This window comes from Narcine bancroftii, chromosome 7 (assembly GCF_036971445.1).
Source record: "Narcine bancroftii isolate sNarBan1 chromosome 7, sNarBan1.hap1, whole genome shotgun sequence".
Taxonomy (NCBI): domain Eukaryota; kingdom Metazoa; phylum Chordata; class Chondrichthyes; order Torpediniformes; family Narcinidae; genus Narcine; species Narcine bancroftii.
The window spans coordinates 182,088,757-182,111,639 of record NC_091475.1 but is presented as its reverse complement, the minus strand read 5'-3'; the positions used below and the strand labels follow the sequence as shown (position 1 = coordinate 182,111,639).

The 22,883-nt window shown below is 39.2% G+C and overlaps 1 protein-coding gene across 7 annotated transcripts in view; it reads right to left on the bottom strand.

Annotated features, from left to right (window-relative positions):
- Positions 1 to 22,883, bottom strand: part of pds5b (PDS5 cohesin associated factor B) — a 275,445-nt gene that overhangs the window by 48,460 nt on the left and 204,102 nt on the right. For all 7 annotated transcript variants that reach the window (XM_069891625.1, XM_069891623.1, XM_069891620.1 and 4 more), the window contains 3 exons: positions 19,987 to 20,145; positions 14,980 to 15,048; positions 2,190 to 2,326 (listed from right to left, as the gene is read on the bottom strand). In XM_069891625.1, coding sequence (XP_069747726.1) covers positions 2,190 to 2,326; positions 14,980 to 15,048; positions 19,987 to 20,145 — 365 coding nt within the window. The remainder of the gene's footprint in view (positions 1 to 2,189; positions 2,327 to 14,979; positions 15,049 to 19,986; positions 20,146 to 22,883) is intronic.

The following is a 22,883-nucleotide window of genomic DNA, read 5'->3' as shown; positions in this document are numbered from 1 at the left end:
TGGAACACCACATATATATTAAGTATGGTAGCTAGCTGCTACAAGCTATGGCTCTGCAGAGCCTATAGCACAGGAGAAGTTATAGCTGCATGCAAGTTTGCTCAGAAAGAACACGCTGTTCCCAGAAAGAATGACACGAACCCAGTTGAGTGTAGTTAACATTGAGCTTTATTGGGCTCACTGCCCTGCTTTTATTCTCAAGATGAGGGGCGTGGTCAAAACCCCTTCAGCACTGATTGGTGTGTTTGTGATCCACTTTCCCTGATAGGCCAGTTAAGCTCTTTTGGTTGTGACCAATTAGAGGGCAGTCTGCTGGATCGTCGCATTCGTCCTTCATTTTGAGGCCCCGTGGAGGAGCTGCGAAGGGCCGGCACAGTGTATACTGAGCAAAGCTATATGGGATACTGAACTTAAGATAAATTAAACTGTTTAATTATTTTTCTTCAATTTTTAAACTTCTATGTATACACTTTCTTAGCCCAAATCACATTCAGTTTAACAGAGGATCAGGATCATCCACATCACTGTTCTCAACTTCCTCATAGTGTTTCACTGGAAGAGTTTCAGGTCAAAGAACCTCCATTGATGAACTGTCACTCTATCATGCCTGAAGGACCTGGCTGAGGCTCTTCTTGGGGAGGTGTTGGCTTCTTCAGGAATATGTCCAGTGCTGTTTGCCTAGTTTGCTTTTTCTTTTCTTCTTAAATTTCTTTATATGCAGCAAACACTGCATGAGCATTTCTCTCGATCAGTGAAAAGCATTCAGTGTTTGGTTCTATCTCTTCAGTGCTCTTCAGCAAGCTGTTATGGGTCTGCAAAGAATTTGGCTAAGCTCTTAACAGAGAACTTCTGCACCTGTTCTTCTTCCCCTTTTGCAATATCCTTTTCCCTTGCCTCTTCTTCAGTTCCAGTTAGTATGTCCAATTCTTGCGTTCTCTGATCAGGATTTCTGACTGAACTCCATTATAGCCCTATCTGACCACGGACGATGAATGTAGTGTATATGCGGTTGGACATTGCCCGATTGGATGTTAAGCGATGCACACTTGGTCAGCATAGATTTTTAATATTTGGCCAGGTACTTCGACCAGGCCGGATACTTTCCTTGGATTCACTCTCCTGAAGACAACACGCATGTCATCCTCAGATATGGACAGGATGGGATCATCAGGTGACATGGGGGTGCAGAAGGGTGGTTCTTCCTTTTTACTGTCGACAAATCAGCGTAGATGGCATTGAGGTCCTCTTTCAGCCACAGCTGTCGCGTGTCCCTTGTTTCCATTTTCGTCCAGACTCTCCACTTCGCCTGGGAGATAGCTTTTTTAGCAGATCATACCTGTTCCTTCTGTTTTGATCAGAATTTCTAGACTTAAATGCCTATGATCTACCTCTCAGCAGGTTCTGGATTTATTGTTCATCCAGGTTGGGGAAAAACCTGAATGATTTGGTGGGGACACACTCATCCACAGCTAATTGTGACAGTCCTGGTATAATCATTCAGATCTTCAGCGGAGTCCTTGAACACTGCCCAATCTGCTGACACGAGGTCCTGTAACTGTCCTTCAGCCTCCTGCAACCACCTTCTAGCTGTCCTGATATCCGGAGCCTCTCTTTTTACGCCCCGTCTGTATTAAGTCAGAAGGAGCACATCCAGGTGATCCAACTTGCCAAAATGCAGTCTAGGGAAAGAAGGTAGGCCTTCCTTATCTTGGTGCAGCATTGCTTATTGCTAAGACTGCACCTCAAAAAGCAAATAATCTTATTCTATTCCTATGTAAAGGAATCAGTTTTGTTTGATAAAGAAAGCAAGTTTTATCTTGTTATCCTAAAGCCAATCCCCTAATCAGCTCCTCTCAGAGATGTACAGTACTTCTGTCCATTTATTTCACCAAATTAAACCAAATGACATATAATGACCCCACCCAAGTAATTCTACATTTTTTAAAAAATTCTCTGCTCAAGTTCATATTTTCCATTTCTTGATTTTTGGCAATTGGAGTGAAATTATTATCAGAGTTTGAATTATCTCTACAAAATGAACAATGTAAAAATGAGAAAAACCAAGCATCTTACTGACTATGTATGTAATATCTTAATTAGATTAAAAAAAATCCAATTGTTCCTCAAGTCAATAAACAAACACAAAACCTAGAAATGCAAATACACTGTCTCAACTGGTTATTACACACCTAATTTTCCCCTGTTCTGTCAGGTCACCTTCACTATGTAATATTGCTGTTAGGAGTCTCAATGTAGAGGTCCCCGATTTATTAGCATTGGTCCTCATTCCCATCAACCACCGTACCATCATCTTCATGGCCTGAATCTGTTTAAAAAAAAATGAAATATCTTGAGAAATAAATAATCTCAAATTCTATTTTTGTCATATAAACTAAATGGATATTACAAAAACCTCTAATTCTTGCAATTATTCATTCTACTGAGTTACCTGTTGTCTACAATCACATTGATTATCTGAGGGGTATTTACGGTAATTAAAAGATGTGGTCGAGTGAACCTTATTGCAAATACTTTCAATGGCTTAATTGCTGTGGAAGCCACACATCAATTCATTGATAATCTATTGCTCATACAATATCAATGCAATGTAGAATTACAAGGGCAGTAAGCAAAAGAACAGCACTAATTGCAAGAGTTCCTGCACTTGGAAATGCATCATTGGTCCCTCATCATTGCTGGATCTAATACCCAATCACACTGTGGGAGCATCTTGGTCAGTGGGAACTTAGCAGTTTAAGGTGGCAACTCAACACCACCATCTTAAGGGCAACTAAGGATAGGCATTAAATGCCAGTAATATCTAGTTCTTGAAAAATCAAGGTTTATGACAGTTTTAATCAGATTGAACATAAATGCTTAAATGTTTGAAGATTTGAATCACATTTAATTGGACATTTTTAACTTATGGGTGGAGATCATAAATACATCTAAAGGGATTCCAATGATTTGTTTATCTAAACTGACTCAAAGAAATAAATCTTATTGCTGGACAAATGCAGTTGCAAATATTTTATCCAATTGATTCTTGTTATTCTGCTCCAGACCTAAAGACATGCCACTCCACAAGTCTGTTTGCCACTTATTGTGATCACAGTTGAATGATATACTACTTTTCATTTAAATACTCTGCATACCTCAAGACCATGGTCATTTCAGGAACTTCAGATTCCTGACTCTCTTGGCAACCCACCCAAGCAGATTATCTTCCAGATGTGCAAGGATGCATTTCAATAATAACTGATTACATTTTCTTTTCTTAACTCTACTGCTATGGGGAGTTCAAGAGAATTCAACAAATCTGGAAATAAAATTTTAAAAATGGTGCAAAATGAGTAAGTTATTGAAGCAAAAGAATGAGGTGTATGCAAGAATGTTTGGAATTTACTTTAAAACAAATTGTGATCCTATTTGCCTCCTGTAATCAGCGGGCTTATCCTGGGATGGACGCTAAAAGATGCTGGCATTCATTCAGGGAAGTCCTCAGAGTGCTGTTCAAAATACAGCTTATTGTATCTGCTGCATTTATGTTTTCCTGTATGACCAGCAGTGAGGCTTCACTGAGGAACAGACTTCAAATGGCATACTGTGAGTCCCAATGACAAGACATACCAATAATCTGACAGGAGAAAATCATGGTGGTAAAGCCTGAGCTCTTGCCAAAAATGCTACTGAAATAATTTAACATTTATTTGATATTCAGACATTAAAAATTAATATTGGATTATATAATTATTCAAGTAAATAAATTAAAATAATACATTTAATACTTTTAAATATTGTGAAGGATACCTCTAAGATGGAAACACAATTAAAATCAATGGGGATTCTAATCCTATGCTAGATTTCCCTCACTGTGGTACATCTGTTCAAGTGCAATATATACCTCAGAATAGCAGACCAGTCATTTCCTTCAGAGCTATTGGTCACAGACAACACAATGTGGCCCCTGATCTATGCCATGACTTATTTTATTATAGATTACTGCAATAAAGAAAGAATGATCAGTCTCCACTTGAATCCCTCAGAAACGTAATTATATTTTGAGTCTTATAACATAATATTTCTGAGCTCATAGCCTTGGAATTATTACTAATACATTCATTTGGAGCCAGCACTATTTCCTGATGAAAGGATTAGACATGGAGCATGAAGTGTGTTGAGTGCTTGGCAATGGAACATATCAAATCACACCTTCCAACAATATTGGACCCATTCAGTTTGCCTACCGTCCAAACGGGTCCACAGATGATGCTACAGCCTTGACTCTTCACTCCATCTTGACCCACCTACTAAAGAAAGATGTCCCATACGTCAAGCTGTTGTTCAACACGATCATACCTCATAGGTTGGTGGATAAACTGTCCTTGCTATCTGCAACTGGATTCTGCAGTTCTTGACTAAATCATCACAGTCAGTCCAAGCTGGTAGCAAAACTTCAAGTCCCATCAGACAGAGCACTGTTTGCTCAGCCTGTTGCTGTGCACACTATTGACTCATGACAGTACTGCCAGAGTCAGTTTTAAGATTCATCGAGTTTGCAGATGATGCAACAGTAGTTGGCCTCATCAGCAACATTGATGAGTCGGCTTACATAGAGGAGGTTGAGCAGCTCATAAAATGGTGTGTGAACAACAACCCAAGTATCATATGGACAAGACAAAGGAAATTATTGTGTCCTTTAGGAGGACCAAGGTTGGTCATTCTCACTGCATTTCAATGGTTCCGTTGTAGAGAGCAAATTTCCTTGGTGTGCATATAAAGGACGACCTATCCTTGACCCACAACACCTCCTCATTAGTCAGGAAGGCACAGCAGCACCTACACTTCATGAGGAGGTCACGGCAAACAGCCATCTTTTCATATGAATATTTTATTTTTTATTTTCAAAGACTCTCACAAATCAAAAACAATACAATCTTCCTCAAAAATGATATATTATATTCAGAGTCCATTCCCTCCCCTCCTCTCCCTTCCCTCCCATACTCTAATACCACAAGGAAAGGATTATGCAAATTAAACAACCATAAAGAACCAAAACTCTATAGAATCACAGACCCTTAAAGGAACCAAATATAAACCCAAAGTAACATAAAGTAAAATGAGAAAAATACAAAATAAGCTCATCATCTGCACCACAACCCACTTCATTTATTTCAATAGTTCCACTATTAGTATGGATTTTTACCTTATCTTCTATTTCAAAGGGGTGTAACTATATCTACATTCCTATATGTTGCAGATAAGGCTGACATATCCCAATAAATGTGTCATATTTTCTCCTTAAACTGAAGGTGATTTTCACCAGGGGAATACAACTCTGTATCTCCATATTCCACCATGTAATTTTGGGAGTCGGACATTTCACGTGACCGCTATGCACTTCCTGGCTTTCGACAAGGCGACCTTCACAAACTGAGTTTGGTATCTGGACAGTTTAAAACTCATATCCATAATGTTTCCCAGAAGGTACAATTCCAGATCCTGTGGATAATCCACCTTTGCAATTTTTTTCAGAATGTCCCCAAGGTACTCCCAGAGGGGTCTCACCTTTGTACATAGCCAGGTTGTGTGGATAAAGATTCCAATCTCCACACCACATCTGAAGCAGATATCCAAAATTTCTGGTTTAAATTTATATAGTTTTTGTGGTACAAAAGATGCAGAAAATTGTATTGCACTAATCTGTACCTGGCATTAATTACTGCTGCCATGCTGTCCAGATACCAGTCTGACCAGTACCAATCCGGCCCCCATTTCATCACTTTCTTCAGGAGCACAACTGAGAGTGTCCTGTCTGGCTGTGTCATTGTTTGGTGTGGTAGCTGTCAATACAGAGGATAATCAAAAGAGCTGAGATGATCACTGAGGTCTCCCTTTCCCCTACTGATGATATTTACTGGGAGCAATGAGGACATTTTCTATCCAGCACACAGTATCTTCGACCTACTCCCATCAAGAAGGAGGTGGAGGAATATCAAAATCAGAACAGCCAGGCTAGGAAATAGCCTTTTCCTGCAGACTGTGAGAATTATGAACAGTATCCTGTAACCATATAACCATTTACGGAGCGGAAACAGGCCATGTTGGCCTTTCGAGTCCGCATCGGTTCACTGATTTTGTGCGTCCTCAAACAAAGTAAATCATTCCAAAATATCTGTTATTATTTTAAATTATATCTTAAGTATACGTGTTTATTATATACTGTGTGTACCATGGTTTAGAGAAATGTTGTTTCCTCGGATTGCATGTGTATAGTCAGATGATAATAAACTTGAACTTGAAAGAGGCCCTTCAGCCCAACTCATCCATATCTGTTGGGCTGGTCTTATTTGCTTGTGCTTACCATATTCTACTAAATCCATCCTAATGTCCAAATTTCTTGGAACACTGTAAAATTGTACCCATTTCTATTTTTGCCTGGCAGCTCGTTCTCAGGGTTCATCTATTTTCAAAATTTCTTCCGAACTAATTTATTGGGTAGGCTCGAGTTCCCGAGTTGCCTTCAGCCTTACTTCTGTATTCACTTAACAATATGGCCCAACAAGATAAAAAGCACAGTTCTACAATCACCATTGCAAGTGTTGCACAGGACAGATACACATAACAACCCGTATCAGTGAAATGGACTAGATAGTCTTTTCAAATTGTACTTTTTCTGCTCCTATCTTATAATCCTAGTTAATGCACTAGTACAATCATTCCAACTAAATTAGTGTCCTAGGTCATCAGAACAAGATTGACTCATTGTCTTGACCTGAATTCAAAATTCCAACAATTCAAAGTCAGCAACACAATAAAGTTTTTGCAATTAAAACCAAAATCTGACAGAGTGATGGGGTTGCTCACTGCTTCTGTGAAAATTCTGAACACAAGATTGCATTCAACTAAGTCCCTTCTCCTTTAAATTTCCATTTCCCCAATTTGTGATTGAAACTGTAAATCAACTCTTAGGCTACAATTGAAATGGATAAAATTTGCACAAAACGGTTGGGATTTCCCTACACATCCTTCAATTTCACAGGTATGCAATCAAGTTAAAAATTTGATTGGGAGAGGGGAGAGGGAAAGGGTCCTCGCTATGCCTGCCTTTTGGTTCTGTGGAGCAATCCATGCTACAAGCCTACACAGGCATAGAACCATAGAGTATTACATCACAGAAACAAGCCCTTTGGCCTTTCTAGTCTGTGCCGAGCTATTTTTCTGCCTAGCCCCACAGACCTGCACCCCAGCCCATAGCCCTCCTATCCATGGACCTGTCCACATTCTTAAATGTCAAAATTGAATCCAAATTCATCACTTTAGCTGGCAGCTCGTTCCTCATTCCCAACACTCTCTGTGTGAAGAAGTTTCCCCTAATGTTCCCAAACATTCATTGGCTACTTCCTGACTGCTAACCAAGAATGAGTAAAAGTTTGTTGTAATTCCTCTGCACTCATGCTGTTCAATCTGATTTAGGTATTTCCTGATTTTTGTGGAGAATTGCTAAGATGAAACATGGGACAAATTACTATTTGAAGATTTTTAATAATTTGAGCTTCAGATGTATTTATCATTCATCATTTTCTTAACTTTTTCCTTTCTAAAATAGTGTGAATAATTCTTAATCAATTTGAATATCAGAAAATGTTAGTACAGTGATTATGGCTTTCAAAATATTTTTAGCATTTTTGTGAAAGATGTTTATTCTGGCACCATAGTGAGCTAAAACTTGAGAAAAGAAGTTCATGCTATAGCACTGGGGACTCAGTATAAAACTGAATCTGGCATTTTTCATATGCAGGGAAATTAATAAGCATGATCCTTTTATAAGAAACTGCTATCTGCATATTTTCAGTCAAGATACTTATCCCTGTCCTATCCCTTTATGACTGCTTCTAAATTGAAATGTATTATAAAAATTATATTTTACTTATGCAACACATATTAAGTTCTTGTAACAATATCTGCGTTTTCCAATACATATTTTGATCAGCTATAATTCCCGATTTTAAAATTTAGAAATATCCTTTGTAATTGAATTGTAATACATATACAATTATAGGGAAACAATGTTTATGCAGTGTTTACATTACCAGTGAAGTACTGCAGAAACTTAGACCAAGAATCTATATTTACCCTATTTGCCCTTTCCACCCTTTTTTGAGATTCCTGATAGATGTAGTTTATCTTCCCTCTGAATTATCATTCAATTGTAATCTAATTGGTATGTACCTGCAGTGTCTAAAGATAGTAGTCCCTTTTAAGCAGTGCTTGAAAGCCATGCTTTATCTGTCTTTTGAGCTTTGGAGCTTTGATCCACCCAGCTTTGATCTTCCAAGGTAGGTAGTCTTAGTGGTGAAGCGTTTTGGATTCACAGAGCTGGCTTTTATTTGATTCTCTGTGAACAAACAAGCCAGCTTCCAGAGACGCATTGCGTATACAGGAATAATGTGGCTTTTCAGTGTAAAAAAGGGCTAGTGATTCACCATCAGCAGAGTTAGGCCACCTGTCTCCTCAAGACTGCCATTCAAAGAAATCATGGCTGGTGTGCCCCATTCTTCCTTTTCGGTGCCAGATTGGATAGAGGATTTGATTCTTGAAGCATATAGATAAACCAGATGATCTTTTAAACAACATTCTAAAATAATTACTTGTCGTTTCTGATACTAGCTTTATACTTCCAGGCAGATTTTATTCATTGACTTTAAATTTATTGGATGATATAAGATTTAAAACAAATGTTTGCACTTCAATGCTCCAGGCTTCTGAATACTAACTAGTCCAGTAAGTCAAAATTTATTGTAATACAAGTACAAAATTTAATTTAACCTGATTGAGTTTTTCGAGGGGGTTACAAAAAAGGTTGATGAAGGGAAAGCTGTGGATGTTGTCTATTTAGACTTTAGTAAAGCTTTTGACAAAGTTCTCCACAGGAGGTTAGGAAAAAAGGTGGAGGCATTAGGTATAAATGAGGAGGTAGTGAAATGGATTCAGCAATGGTTGGATGGGAGGTGTCAGAGAGTAGTGGTAGAAAATTGTTTGTCCAATTGGAGGCTGGTGACTAGTGGAGTTCCTCAGGGATCGGTCCTGGGTCCACTATTGTTAGTTATATACATTAACGATCTGGAAGTAGGGGTGGAGAATTGGATAAGCAAGTTTGCGGATGATACAAAGATTGGTGGTGTTGTGGACAGTGAGGAAGATTACCGTAGATTAAAAGGTGATTTAGGAAGGCTGGAGGTGTGGGCTGAGAAATGGCTGATGGAATTTAATACAGATAAGTGTGAGGTGTTACATTTTGAAAAGGCAAATCTAAATAGGTCATATGCATTAAATGGTAGGCTATTGAGATGTGCAGAGCAACAAAGGGATTTAAGAGTTGTGGTAAATAGTACCCTCAAGGCTGATACTCAGGTAGATGGTGTGGTGAAGAAGGGATTTGGAATGTTGGCCTTCATAAATCGGAGTATTGAATTCAAGAGTAGGGAGGTTATGATGAAATTGTACAAGGCATTGGTGAGGCCAAATTTGGAGTACTGTGTACAGTTTTGGTCACCAAATTATAGGAAAGATATAAACAAAATAGAGAGAGTGCAGAGAAGGTTCACGAGAATGTTGACAGGATTTCAAGGTTTGAGTTACAGGGAAAGGTTGTGCAGACTGGGGCTTTTTTCTCTGGAGCGTAGAAGATTGAGAGGGGACTTGATAGAGGTGTTTAAGATTATAAAAGGGACAGACAGAGTAAACGTGGATAGGCTTTTTCAATTAAGAGTGGGGGAGATTCAAACTAGAGGGCATGGTTTAAGATTGAAGGGGGAAAATTATAAGAGGAACATGAGGGGAAATTTCTTTACGCAAAGGGTGGTATGGATGTGGAATGAGCTTCCGACAGACGTGGTCGAGGCGGGATCATTGGTTATATTTAAGGAAAGACTGGATAGTTACATGGATAGGAGAGGACTGGAGGGGTATGGACTGGGTGCTGGTCAGTGGGACTAGGAGGGTGGGGATTTGTTATGTCATGGACTAGTAGGGCCGAACTGGCCTGTTCTGTGCTGTAAGTGGTTATATGGTTATAATTCAAGTGGAAAGAGTATTGAATCAGATAAATTAACTGGAATTAAAGTAGAAAGTCAGATGAGGAGTATTAGATAAGTGAAACCCAAAATAAAAACAGCACTGCAAACAATTTCAATTACAATGAGGGAAGGGTAAGGTGAGCCCTGTTGTCAAGGCAATAGTACCCTTGGTGAAGCACCTCAATTTAGATTCACAAAGGATACCAACAGTACAGTTCAGTTTGAGCAATTGTCTAGCAGAAGAGTGGGAGTGGTCCAGGCTTAGATTCAGAGTTTTTGACTGTTACTAATTATCTAATTTAGACAACAACTTACATCATGCTAGAACTTCATGTCACTTTTTATTTTATTACCTGTATTGGAGGATTTTAAAATTAAATTACCTAAATTTTACCAGAATGAAGCATCAAAAAGGAGAGGAAAGTTGCAAATATACAAGCCAATAAATATCTAGTTTTAAATAACAGCAGTCACAGGATGCATATTAAACAGGATTGGCAAACTACATGTTTTCAGCCACTTGAGGTTGTGCTATTGTACTATTATATTATAATGGAAATGGGTATTTTTCAAAGTGGGCCAAATTAAGTCCACTTGTCCACTTAATGGAGTCAACCTGTTCGCTGTTCTGGAAAGATTGAGAAGGGAGAGAAGAATTGTTTAATGCATTTGGTTAGAATCAAGAATCTAAAGGAAGATAGCATAACACAACTAGGATTATTATGGATACCTCAACTAGTGGCAAAGAGTTAGAGAAAAGAAATTTGCTACAAAATTTAAATGAATTCCAAAAACCTTGGATTACAAAGGTGGGGGAAAGAAGTTCAATTTTCTTTGCACTAAATGGAATAGTAATACAACAAAGATGAGGTGAAATTTTGAAGGGTGTTTAGTTAAACTGTTTGATCAGTATGTTTCAGGCTTAAGTAAAATTAGACAGTGAGTACACTTTGTCTTGGGCAATATGAAGAAATTATCAATAGGGTACATTTATCAAAAAATTATTATTGTTGATAAACAGTCAATTGTGAATCAAAAAGCAGATTTATTATAAAGGCTGGAATAGTACATGTATACTTGTTAAAGGAAGATGCTGCTAGAGTTTCAAAGATATACATTAGGAAACCAATTCTCCTTAAACTCCAAATGGGACATATCTGAGGTTGCTGAGGGAAGGGTAGATTGCAAAGGCCTCTAAGCTACTGGCACTGGAATACTAGAGAACTAAAAAATGGAACCATTTATTTTTTGGATATGTGTTTAATGACACAAGAACGACATGCCTATCAATTTAACTTTGGTGATGGGGGTGCTTTTGAAAATAAGAATGAGGGTCAGACTTAACAGCCACTTGGACACTAGAAATTTCATTTAGGAAAGCCACCATAGATTTGTTGAAGGCAAATTGTGTTTAACTTGTGAATATTTGTCTGATGAGGGAAGTGTCATTAATGTGGTGCTTATGGCAACTTTCAAAAGAAATTTGATAAGTGGTTCATCAGGACTGATGCCCTTGGAAAGTGGTAGTTATATTTTCTAAGTTTGCTGATAACACCAAATTGAGTGGAAAGGCAATTGAATTGAATTTAATTACAAAGACGTTTTTGCTACAACTTTTATGGTACTGGCGAAGCTGCATCTGGAATAGCGTGTGCAGTTCTGGTCTCCTTACTAGAGAAAGGATTTACTGATCTTGTGATTTACTGATCCTATGATTGAGTTGCCTTGGACTTCATTTGCTAGAACTCAGTAATATAAGAGGGGAGCTTATGGAAACGTATAAAATTATGAAAGGCATAGATAAAGTAGAGGCAGGAAAGTTAATTCCACTGCTAGGTGAGATGAGAATTCAGGTACATAGCCAAAGGAGTCGGGGGAGTAGATTTAGAGTAAAGGTGAGGAGGTACAGCTCTTCCTAGAAAGTAGTGAATCTGTGCTAATCTCTACAAAAGGAAGCAGTAGAGGCTGCCTAATAAAATATATTTAGACAGAGTTGATAGATTTTCATATATTAGGGGAATTAAGGGTTATGAGGAGATGGTAGATAGGTAAAGCTGAGTCTATGGCCAGATCAGCCATGATCTTGTTGAATGGTGGAGCAAGCTCAATAGGTCAGATGGCCTATTCCTGCTCCCATTTCTTATTTTAAAATACAAAATAGTCTAAATTATTCAATGATTTATCTCGGGGCACTGGGTGGCACTGACCGAACTATTGGGAACCCAACTCTACCATACAATGGCATATTACCCACAAGCTAACAGTTTGGTGGAGTGGTTCCACAGACACTTAAAAGCTGCCTTGATGGCTCGGCTCAAGGGACCCAACTGGGCGGACGAACTGCCTTGCGTTCTTCTGCAGATATTCTGCATGGTGGCACTGAAACAGCTGAGAGAAAAACTGGCTATCCTAGCCCCTCCACAGCTAGGCCAGCTCAAATCTTTCGTCCCCAAAGACATGCACACCTGTGAATATGTTCTTGTGTGATGGGGAGCGCACCGGCACACCGGCCATATGAGGGTCCGTACAGGATCATCAGGCATAATGGGTCAACCTTCACCCTGACTGCCTGATACTGGCCCATATAGGCATTAGCCAGCCAGTCGAGACTCAGCCCCCGTGACACAGAGGTAGGCCGCTGAAGGTGCCAATGGACACTCCAATCGCTGGTTCAGGGGTCATGTAGCAGCCCATGAACCGAGCCTCAACGTGACTCACAAAATAGTTGGCAAACACGGCAATCGTGAGGGCCCTGCAGGGACCAACGGCCGTCATCCCGCATGACCTCCTGCAGGGGAAGGAACAGCGGGAATGCTGGCCAGTCGGAGGCCGGCGCTGCGATGATGTCACTCCTATCATTAGAGGCAGGGAGTAAATATAAACAATAAAGGAGTCTCCGACCTCGACTCGACTCTGTGTGTGTGTGTGTTGTTCTTACTCCACACTTTGAGCAATGCAAACACTACAATATAGAGGATATTTACTAAAATTATTCCAAAAACAAGCAACTTCAGTGACAGAGAGCGATCAGAGAAGCTTGGATAATTCGCACAGGAATTGAGATTGAAAAGGATATTTAAAATTATGAAGTTACACAGAGTTGATGAAGTGGAACCCCCTCCATCAGAAATGGCACAAGTACAAAATGATGTCTGACAAAGGAACTAAAAGTAGCATCACAGCATTCAAAGAGAAGCTGGATAAGCACTTGAAAGCAAAAAGAAATGTGGGGAAATCATCAATTGGGGAGTAAAGTAGAACAAGTTGAATGCCTCATGCACAGAGCCAACGCATAGTCAATTGGATGAATGGACTCCTGTTTGCTGTAACATTTCATGATTAATCCAAATAGGATCAGCTACTTAAGGGTCCTTTAAAAGTGTTTAACCATTCAATATTATCATGGACAGTTTTTCTTCAACCCCTTTTATCTATACCACTCCATATCTGCCCAAGCAAATCCTTCAACATCTTTAACATCCAGATTTTTGTGGGAATAAGTTCCAGACTTCCATACCAAGATCAACTTCAGCACATTGCCTCATACCCCAGAAGCCGATGGCAAAGCTGTCCTTGCTGGAAAGACCACAGTATGTCTGGGTCGGCAGCAGAACTTCGCGCACATTTACACTAAGCACTGGCACACCTCAGTATAATTTAATATAATTTCTCATGTACCATCTCTAACATCATCAGTTCTGATCATCTCCCTTCACCTCCTGTTCACACTACTGACCCATGCTAGATCCAGTTCCAACAGTCATCAAGATGACACTACAGTAATTAGCTTCATCGGCAACAATGACGAATCACACTACAGAGAAGAGGTGGAAAATCTCATGAAACATAAGCTATAACAACCTGAGTATAGCTCGGTAGTGGAGAGAGTAGAGAGCACCAAGTTCCTTGCAATCCACTTAACAAGTGATCTATCCTGGACTCAAAACATCTTTTCACATGTCAGGAAGATGCAAAAGTGACTGCAAATCCTGAGATGACTGACGTATGCAAGGCTACCAGCCACCATCCTGTCAACTTTCTACAGAAGCTCTATTGAGAGAGTCCTGGCCAGCAGCATCTCAGTGTGGAATGGCCATTGTAGAGCATTGGATGGGAGGTCAATCCACAGGACCATAAGAGTGATAGAGAGGATCAATGGGACCTCCCTCTCCCCCCCCTTGATCTACCATGATCATTATTTGAAGAGAGCTCATAAAATCGTCGTGGACCCCTATCAACCCGCACACATCTTTCAGCTCCCCCCATTGGGAAAGAGATACAAGAGTTTCAAACATGGAACCACCAGGTTGAGAAATAGCTTCTTCTCACAGGCAATGAGACTGCTGAACAACTGATGAACTGCTCATACAAACCCTTTGAGACTTTATTATTTATGTATAATATTCTACAGATATACAATTTGTCTCTATGTATGTTTGCATGTTTTTGTACCGAGGACCAGCGAATGCAGTTTCAACAGGTTGTACTTATACAATTGGATGACAATTTGAACTTGAAATTTAGAGGTTGGCAAATGGAGAACTGGTGAAATTGAAGTGGTGAGGTCACAACATTGAGTTTTTATAATTGAAATTATGCCTTCATTTGGATCCTTTGAAATATAAAGGCAAATCAATGATGGAAATCTGATGTTAAAAAAACAGAAGAATCTGAACATTGTCAACTTCCACCAAGTTCTGTTTTTTACCTACAATATCAAATCCTTTAAAACTGTTTGAGGAGCTCATTTCTCAGGATGGACTAGAACAATCACCATAGACTAAAGGGCTGGCCTGTTTCTGTGCTGTACTGTTCTACGGTTCAATGCAAGATGAGAGCAGCAAGAGAAAACCATTTTTTAAACAATGTAGAAAGAGAGCACTTAACTGAATGCACTTACTTTTGTCAGTGTCTCTGGGCCAACTTCATCATCTGGAACCCAAAGCTTTGTTGTTTTCTTTACTGGAAACTAAAGACAGAATATCATGATTGGTATTCAAACTTCAAGTCAATTAATATGAAGAAATTCTGCTTTTTTAAGAAAGCAAATTTCAGCAACTGGCCATATTCCATTCATAAAAACCTTGAAAAGAACATCTTTGAAACAAAATAAACTTTAAACATTTTATATTTATCTATTTTTTTCAGTTACGGGAAGTAGAGCAATCGTACAAGTATTTGCAATAGGGAAACACCATGTTTAGTGGTATGAAAAAAACAAGTTGAACTTTTCAATTATGTTTTTTTTGGTAACTTCCTACTTTATACTTAACATTAACAACTAGATTTTGATATACAAAACACAATCGTTTTGGCCTTTTATAAAGTACCAATTCTTTATAAAGTACATATGAATTGATAATTGGAACATCACTTCCACAAATTAAAACAACTTTCTTGAGCCTGATAAGTTGTGTTTTGCTATTATAAATACGTACAAAAATATGGCATTAAAATATATACATAATAAAAAAAAATCCAAACATATAATTTCTCATGTACCATCTCTAACATCATCAGTTCTGATCATCTCCCTTCCCTGACCTCCAACCTTATTGTTTCCCATCTCCATACTGCCTGGTTTATTCCACCTATCCAAGATATACAAACAAAATTATCTACATAGACCCATTGTTTCTGTATGCCCCTGCTCCAGTGAACTAGTGTAATCTTACCACGACTCCATTTTTCACCCCGGAACAGTCCCTCCCTACCTACATCCGCAAAACCTCACATGCCCTCAATATCTTCAATAACTTCCAATTCCCTGAACTTAACCACCTCATTTTCACCATCTCTCTATACCTCTATCCCCCATTCAGAAGGTCTCAAGGCCCTTTATTTCTTTCTTAACAAAAGAATGAACCAGTCCCCCTCCACCACCACCCTCCTCCACCTGGCAGAATTTCTTAGAAACATAATAACAGAGAAAATAGGTGCAGGAGTAGGCCATTTGGCCCTTCAAGCCTACACTGCCATTCAATATGATCATGGTTGATCAGTACTCAGTTCCTGCCTTCTCCCCATACCCCCTGATCCCCTTAGCCACAAGGGCCAAATCTTAAATATTGACAAGGAATTGGCCTCAACTACTTCCTGTGGCAAGAATTCCACAGATCCACCACTCTCTGAGAGAAAAAAAAAATCCTCATCTCAGTCCTAAAAAAACTCCCCCTTATCCTTAAACTGAGACCCTTGGTTCTGGTTTTTTTCCAGCATTGGAAACAACCTTCCTGTGACTTGTCTGTCTAAACCCTTAAGAATTTTATGTTTCTATAAGAACTCTTCTCAATCTTCTAAATTCCATAGAATACAAGCCTAGTCTATCCAAGCTATCTTCATATGCGAGACCCTCCATCCCTGGTATCAGTCTAGTGAACCTTCTCTGCAGCCCCTCCACGGCGAGGATGTCCTTCAGATAAGGAGACCAAAACTGCCCACAGTACTCCAGATGTGGTCTCACCAAGGCCCCGTACAGCTGCAGCAGGATCTCCTACTCTTGTACTCAAATCCTTTCGCTATGAATGCCAACATACCATTCACCCGCTTCACCACCTGCTGCACAGCAACACCAAAGTCTCTCAGCATCTCCCCTTTTCCTAAACAGATACCATTTAGATAATAGTCCTCTTTCTTGTTCTTACCTCCAAAGTGGATAACCTCACATTTATCCACATTATATTGGATCTGCCACATCTTGGCCCACTCGTCTAACTTGTCCAAATCACTCTGCACCCTCCTAGCCCCCTCAACACAGCTAACCCCGCTACTCATCTTCATGTCATCTACAAATTTTGAGATATTGCTATCTGTTTCCATATCTAAGTCGTTGATATATATTGTAAACAACTGTAGCCACAGCACGGAGCCCTGTGGTACCCCACTAGTCACTAGCTGCCATTTTGAAAAGAACCCATTTATTTCTACTCTTTGCTTCCTGTCCATCAACCAATTCTCTATCCACCTTAATATCATACCTCCTACACCATGCTTTTCATGTTTGTACGCTAGTCTTCTCACCCTCAGTAACTTCTCCTTTGACTTGTCCCACTTTCTCTGTCAAAGGAGTAGCCATGGGCACCCACACGGATCCCAGCTATGCCTGCCTTTATGTTGGCTTTGTGAAGCAATCCAAGCTGCAAGCCTACACAGGCAAGGCTCCTCAGCTCTTCCTCCACTACAATGATGACTACATTGCTGCTGCCTCATGCACCCATAATGAGCTCCTCAACTTTATTTACTTTGTTGCAATTTTCACCCCAACCTCAAATTCACTGGATCAATCTCCAGCCACATTTCCCCCTTTCTTGCCTCTATCTCAGAAGACAAATTTTCTACATTTTTTTTAAACAACCCTACCAACTCCCACAACTACCTTGGCTACACATTTTTTTAATTTAAAAAAAAGTTTTGATATACAGCATGGTAACATGAGTCTCTACTGCCCCATTTATACCCAATTAACCTACACTCCTGGTACATTTCAAACTTCTTGTCACCTAGTGTCCTGTAAGGATTCTATTAGTTTTCTCAATTTCTCCATCTCCATTGCATCTGTTCTCAAGAAGAAGCCTTCCAGTCCAGATAATCCGCAATGTCTTCCTTCATCAAAAAAGGTGGCTTCCTCTCTACCAGAATCAACTCAGCCCTTACCTGCACATATGCCCTGATCCATTCTGCCCCAACAAAAACAGGATTCCCCTTGTCCTCACCTATCACCCATCCCACCAGCCTCCACATCCAATACGTTATCCTCTGCAATTTCCAACACCTACAACATGATCCCACCACCAGATGCATCTTCCCCTCTGCTCCCCTCTTCTTCCATAGGGACTGCACCTTCCATGACTCCTTCATTCATTGATCCCTTCCCACTAATTGCCTGCTTGGTATCTTCCCCAGTGATCGAAGGATTTGCCAATCTTCCACCCACACCTCCTCTCTCACCACAAAAGGATATGCAGTAGATGTTGCATATTTGGGCTTTCAAAGAGCCTTTCACAGTTGCCGCACACAAGTTTGCTTCACAAAATGAGAGCCGGTGGAATTACAGGGAAGATAATAGAATAGGTAGAGCATTGGCTGATCGGTAGAAAACAAAGAGTGGGAATAAAGGATCCTATTTTTGTTGGCCACCAGTAACCAGTGGTGTACTGCAGGAGTCAGAGTTTTTGGGCCACTTCTTTTCATGTTGCATGTTAATGATTTGATTTGCGAAATAAATGGCTTTATGGCTTAGTTTGCCGATAATACAAAGATGAGTGGAGGAGCAGGTAGTGAGGAGGAAATGGAGAGGCTGCAGAGACTTCAATAGATTAGAAATTGAGCAAAGTAGCAGCAAATGATGTATAATGTTGGAAAGTATATGGTCGTGCACTTTGGTAGAAGGAATAAAAGGACAGACTATTATTTGGAAGGGGAGAAAATTCAATGGTACAAAAGGACAAAAGCTCTCATGCAAAAATAACCTAAAACAGGGGTCTTCAAAGTGGTCAATATCAAGCCTGAGGGGTCGATGGGACTATCCAAAGGGTTGATAGATGCTAGGAAGTCAGGGTGGGATCAATTGAACCTTTGCAGTGGAAAGCTGGAGTGAATCAACGGAAAATAGCACCTATGGCAGTGGTGGCCAACTTCTTGCAAGAGCGAGCCTTGGTGGCCGCCATGTTGTATTTGGCTTCAACCTTTGAATAAGTTGAGAGCGAATGGGAGGACGGACTGAGTGTAGAAATAAAATGTATGTGTTCTTTGTAAAAAGCAAACCAGATTGAGGAAGAAATGCTAAATAAAAAAGACAAAATGGCATGATTAGAAGGAAAACTTAAATCATTGTTTATACTCCCTGGAGTTAATATGTTGAGTCCAGAAATACAAATAATCTATAGACAATGTTTATCATCCATCCTTCATCAATCTTCTTTGTTATCAGTGACTTCAATAATTTTCTAAAACAATAATTTTTGGTGTACAGCTGGTATGCAAATGGAAGAGTTGTTATTGTAAGAGCTTTACTGTGTTAAATCTTAAATAAGAATCCATGTATTTGATTCAACATGGTTGCCAATAATTCTGCTACTCAGAAAAATTCAAGAGTGACACTCTTCTCATCCCCATGTTTTTTGTTTCTGATTTCTGTATTGGTCCACGTTGAAGCTAGGGTTTTTAATAGAATGTGCTTCTATTGCCCCATTTTAGACTCAATTTATATTTTTCAGGAACTATCCCAAAAGCCATTCATGTCATATGACTGATCAGTACAATTCATAGACAATGAGACTGGACATGTGTGCAATTGTTGTACTTTAAAGAACTTTCTTCTAAAAAAGCTAACTATGAATATTTTCATTATAAATGTTTATTGTTAGCAATGTAATTTATCAGTGATAAAAATTATTTTTCCAGATATTTAGTTTAGGGTTTTTAAAATCTGTTAAAAAAAAAAGAAAAATTCAAGCTTTAAACATAGAACACAAGCAGTACTAGAATGACTGGTCTTGCACCATTACTGATGTGAAATTAGGTAAGGAATGCCTTCAGGATTTCTCTAGTATTTCATTTCAAGTAAACTCTTTGCTTTTATTTTCTCAATTCTTTCAGTATTGTGAAAGGAAGTGCAACATGCTGGAACTAAAAAACACTACACAAACGAAATCAAAAGCTTTATACCCTTATACAAAGAGCTCCCAATCTCAGCAGATTACAACCAAAGATTTGCTTTACTGGAACAATAGTGTCATAATTGTGGGCAACTAATCCTAATTACTTGCATTTCTCTGACTTGAACCATTGATAAAAATAATAGTCAAAACAAATTTACAATTCGCCATCTTGGCTTGAAATAGGTGATAGGTTAAAGACATCACAAGTGAAAACAACAGAAACTGCAAGCTACCATATCTGTACTTACTCGGTCATTCATTAACAAATCTTTCACAACAAAACCAGCCACCAGAGATTTTAGTGGTGCAGAAAACTGTTCTGGGGCCAGCATAGCTATGTGTCCAATTGAAATCAAAGGCGTTATGAGTTGCTCTGGGTTGCTAGGATCCAAACTTTTATGTAAAGGCTAAAATGAAAACAAAAAGGTAGTCAGTTTACAATGTGTTATTTGGACAATTGAGAAAATTTTACTCATCTTACATGAAGGTTGGACTAAACCGAGGCAGAGCACTTTCACTCCTATTGAAGGAAGAAATGCTGCAACTATGTTGAGAGTTTAATCACTGAAAGAAGTGCACATTGATCATTTTGATTTAGCAAATAAAACTCCACATCTGCTTTGTTTTGGATTTTAGATGCCATATTTTGTAGGTCAACAGGTTTCATTATTCTGTTAGAAATTTGGATTCAAACTCATGACAGAGAATGAAATGAATCATATTTTTGTAAAACTTACAGCGTAACTCCAATTATCCAAAATCAGATTATCCAAAATCCTCATTTATCTGAAAACTTTTTGGACCTGGAATTGACTTTTATTCGTCTACAAAAATATTTGGAAAAAATGAGGATATCTGAAATAATCAGAAATCCTCAGTTATTTTGGAGCTGAACTAACCTCACAGGTTTACAAAAAAATTCACTCAACATGAAATTAGAATGACGATTGCCCTTGTTTCAGGTAACTCCCTCCCCGCTCTCTTTCCATTTCTTCTTTACCTTCCCCTATTGATTTTTCTTTCCAACTTTCCCTCTCAAACTGCGCGCCACTGTCTCCCAGCTGCAAGTGGTCTGAAGAATCCCTTGTTCCGGTGTCATCAAGAAGAGTGGTCTCCCGGGCAGGAGCAGGACCTTGATGGGGAAATGTCAGTAATTGTCAGTGGCAGTTAGGAGGTGGAGTGTGTGCAGATGAAGACTGGGTCTGTGTTGAGAATCAGATCGTGAAGCCAGAACAGTCCCTGCCAGAACGAGCCCACGGGGAGAGAGGAACCCGCCGACTCACCAGTGAATATTCCACCGGCCTGGGAAGCCTCCCTGGAGATCGGCGGCAGCGCAGCGGTGGTGATGAGTCAGGGATCAGCAGTGGTGGTTGGGAAGTCTCGGTGATCCGCGGCGGCAGTGGGGACATGTCGGGGATTGGTAGCAGCCAGCATTTTTTAAAGTGAAAATTAAACATTATTCTAATGCTTAAAAGCCTTCTCTTGTTGTTTAAACATTCATAGAAGTTTGCTGTTGCCACTGGGCTGTTTTTAAAAAATGACTAGTTTTCCAAAAATTCAGTCATCCAAAATAGGTCCTGACCATTTCAGATATTTGGAGTTGTACTGTATATTATACTTAGAATACTGAAGAGCTTCCTAGCTCAGATATTGATTTCAAAAATATGTCTCCATACAAAGCTCCTCTTTTCCTGGTATAATTATTTTGAAAAGATTTGAGGAGTCCCAATCTTAGGACACTTTCCCCATAGCACACTTCGACCCCCCAAGAAGATGGATTCTTTCTAGTGACTCTCTGAACCCTTAAAAATAATCTCATTATCTTTGCAAAAATCACTGTCTATTTTGGGCATTAACCCAGAGGACCCTTTTGCCCTTGAATGCTGATGGACATCAACAAATACAATTTTGGAACACTAGCCATTTCTCCCTTTTATTAACCTCAATAATTTGTCAAATGACCTTTAGTAAATGCTTAGATTTGGGAATACATCTTCAATCATTTTGGATGCAAGTATTATTAGAATTTCTTTAATTAGGTATTATTCAATCTCCAGTTACCAAGATGACTCCAAGTGGACAGACTCAACTTTGGGATGTGATACAGCAGACTTTCAATCTATAGACTTTATTAATAATCCAAAGAATGCAGTTCCATCCAAAATATTATGATATTTACTATAAATAAATTGGAATTAAAAACAACAAATTGTTAGTTATTATGACCACAAAATTGTTGGATTATGAAGTCTCAGCTCATTCACCAATGTCCTTCAGAGGATCTGCTAACCTTATAAATCTTGACCTACAGAACTATCAAATACCACAGCACAGAAAACAGGCCCTCAGGCCCTTCCAGTCTGTGCCAAACTATTTTTCTGCTTGGTCCTACCAAGCAGCATCAGGTCAATATCTCTCCATACCCCTCCCTTCCATATACCTGTCCAAATTTTTCTTAACTATCAAAATTGAGCCTGTATTTACCAATTCAGCTAGCAGCTCATTCCACACTCCCACCACTCACTGAATGAAGACATTTCCCCCTAATATTTCTTCACCCTCTCCCCACTTTTATCATAAAACAAGATAAGGGCATCAGTTGCATGGGAACACCATTTGCACATTTCCTTCCAAGTCACACATTGCCCAAAATCAGAAATATAACACTGGGTCTGAATTCGAAACTCCCTCTCAAATATCCCTGTGAGTGCATCTTCTCCAAAGGGGCTATAGCTATTCAACTCACCACCACCTTATCAAGGGTAATTATGAATTTGTCATAAATATGAATTTTTCTGGCAATGTCCTGATCCACCCCCAAAAAATAGAGTGATTTACCCGACATGACTAGATGCAACATCATATCATGCTACCTTCTGCAGGTTCCCACAGATTACATAAGCTAGGACAAGTTTCTACAAAACACAAATCATGCTTTGGTGAGAGTATTTCAGGGGGCCAGGGGAGGGCGCAACTGCATTTGAACTGAAGACCTGAAGAATTGTTTTCCTATCAAAGTAGCAAGAGGAAGTTATGTAATAGGTTGTGTAAAGATGTACAAAAGTATTAGATTAGTGCAACTGGTTATGCCGTAAACAAAGTATTCTACAATTTCCATAACCATATAAAGTTTTGAACCTTAAGT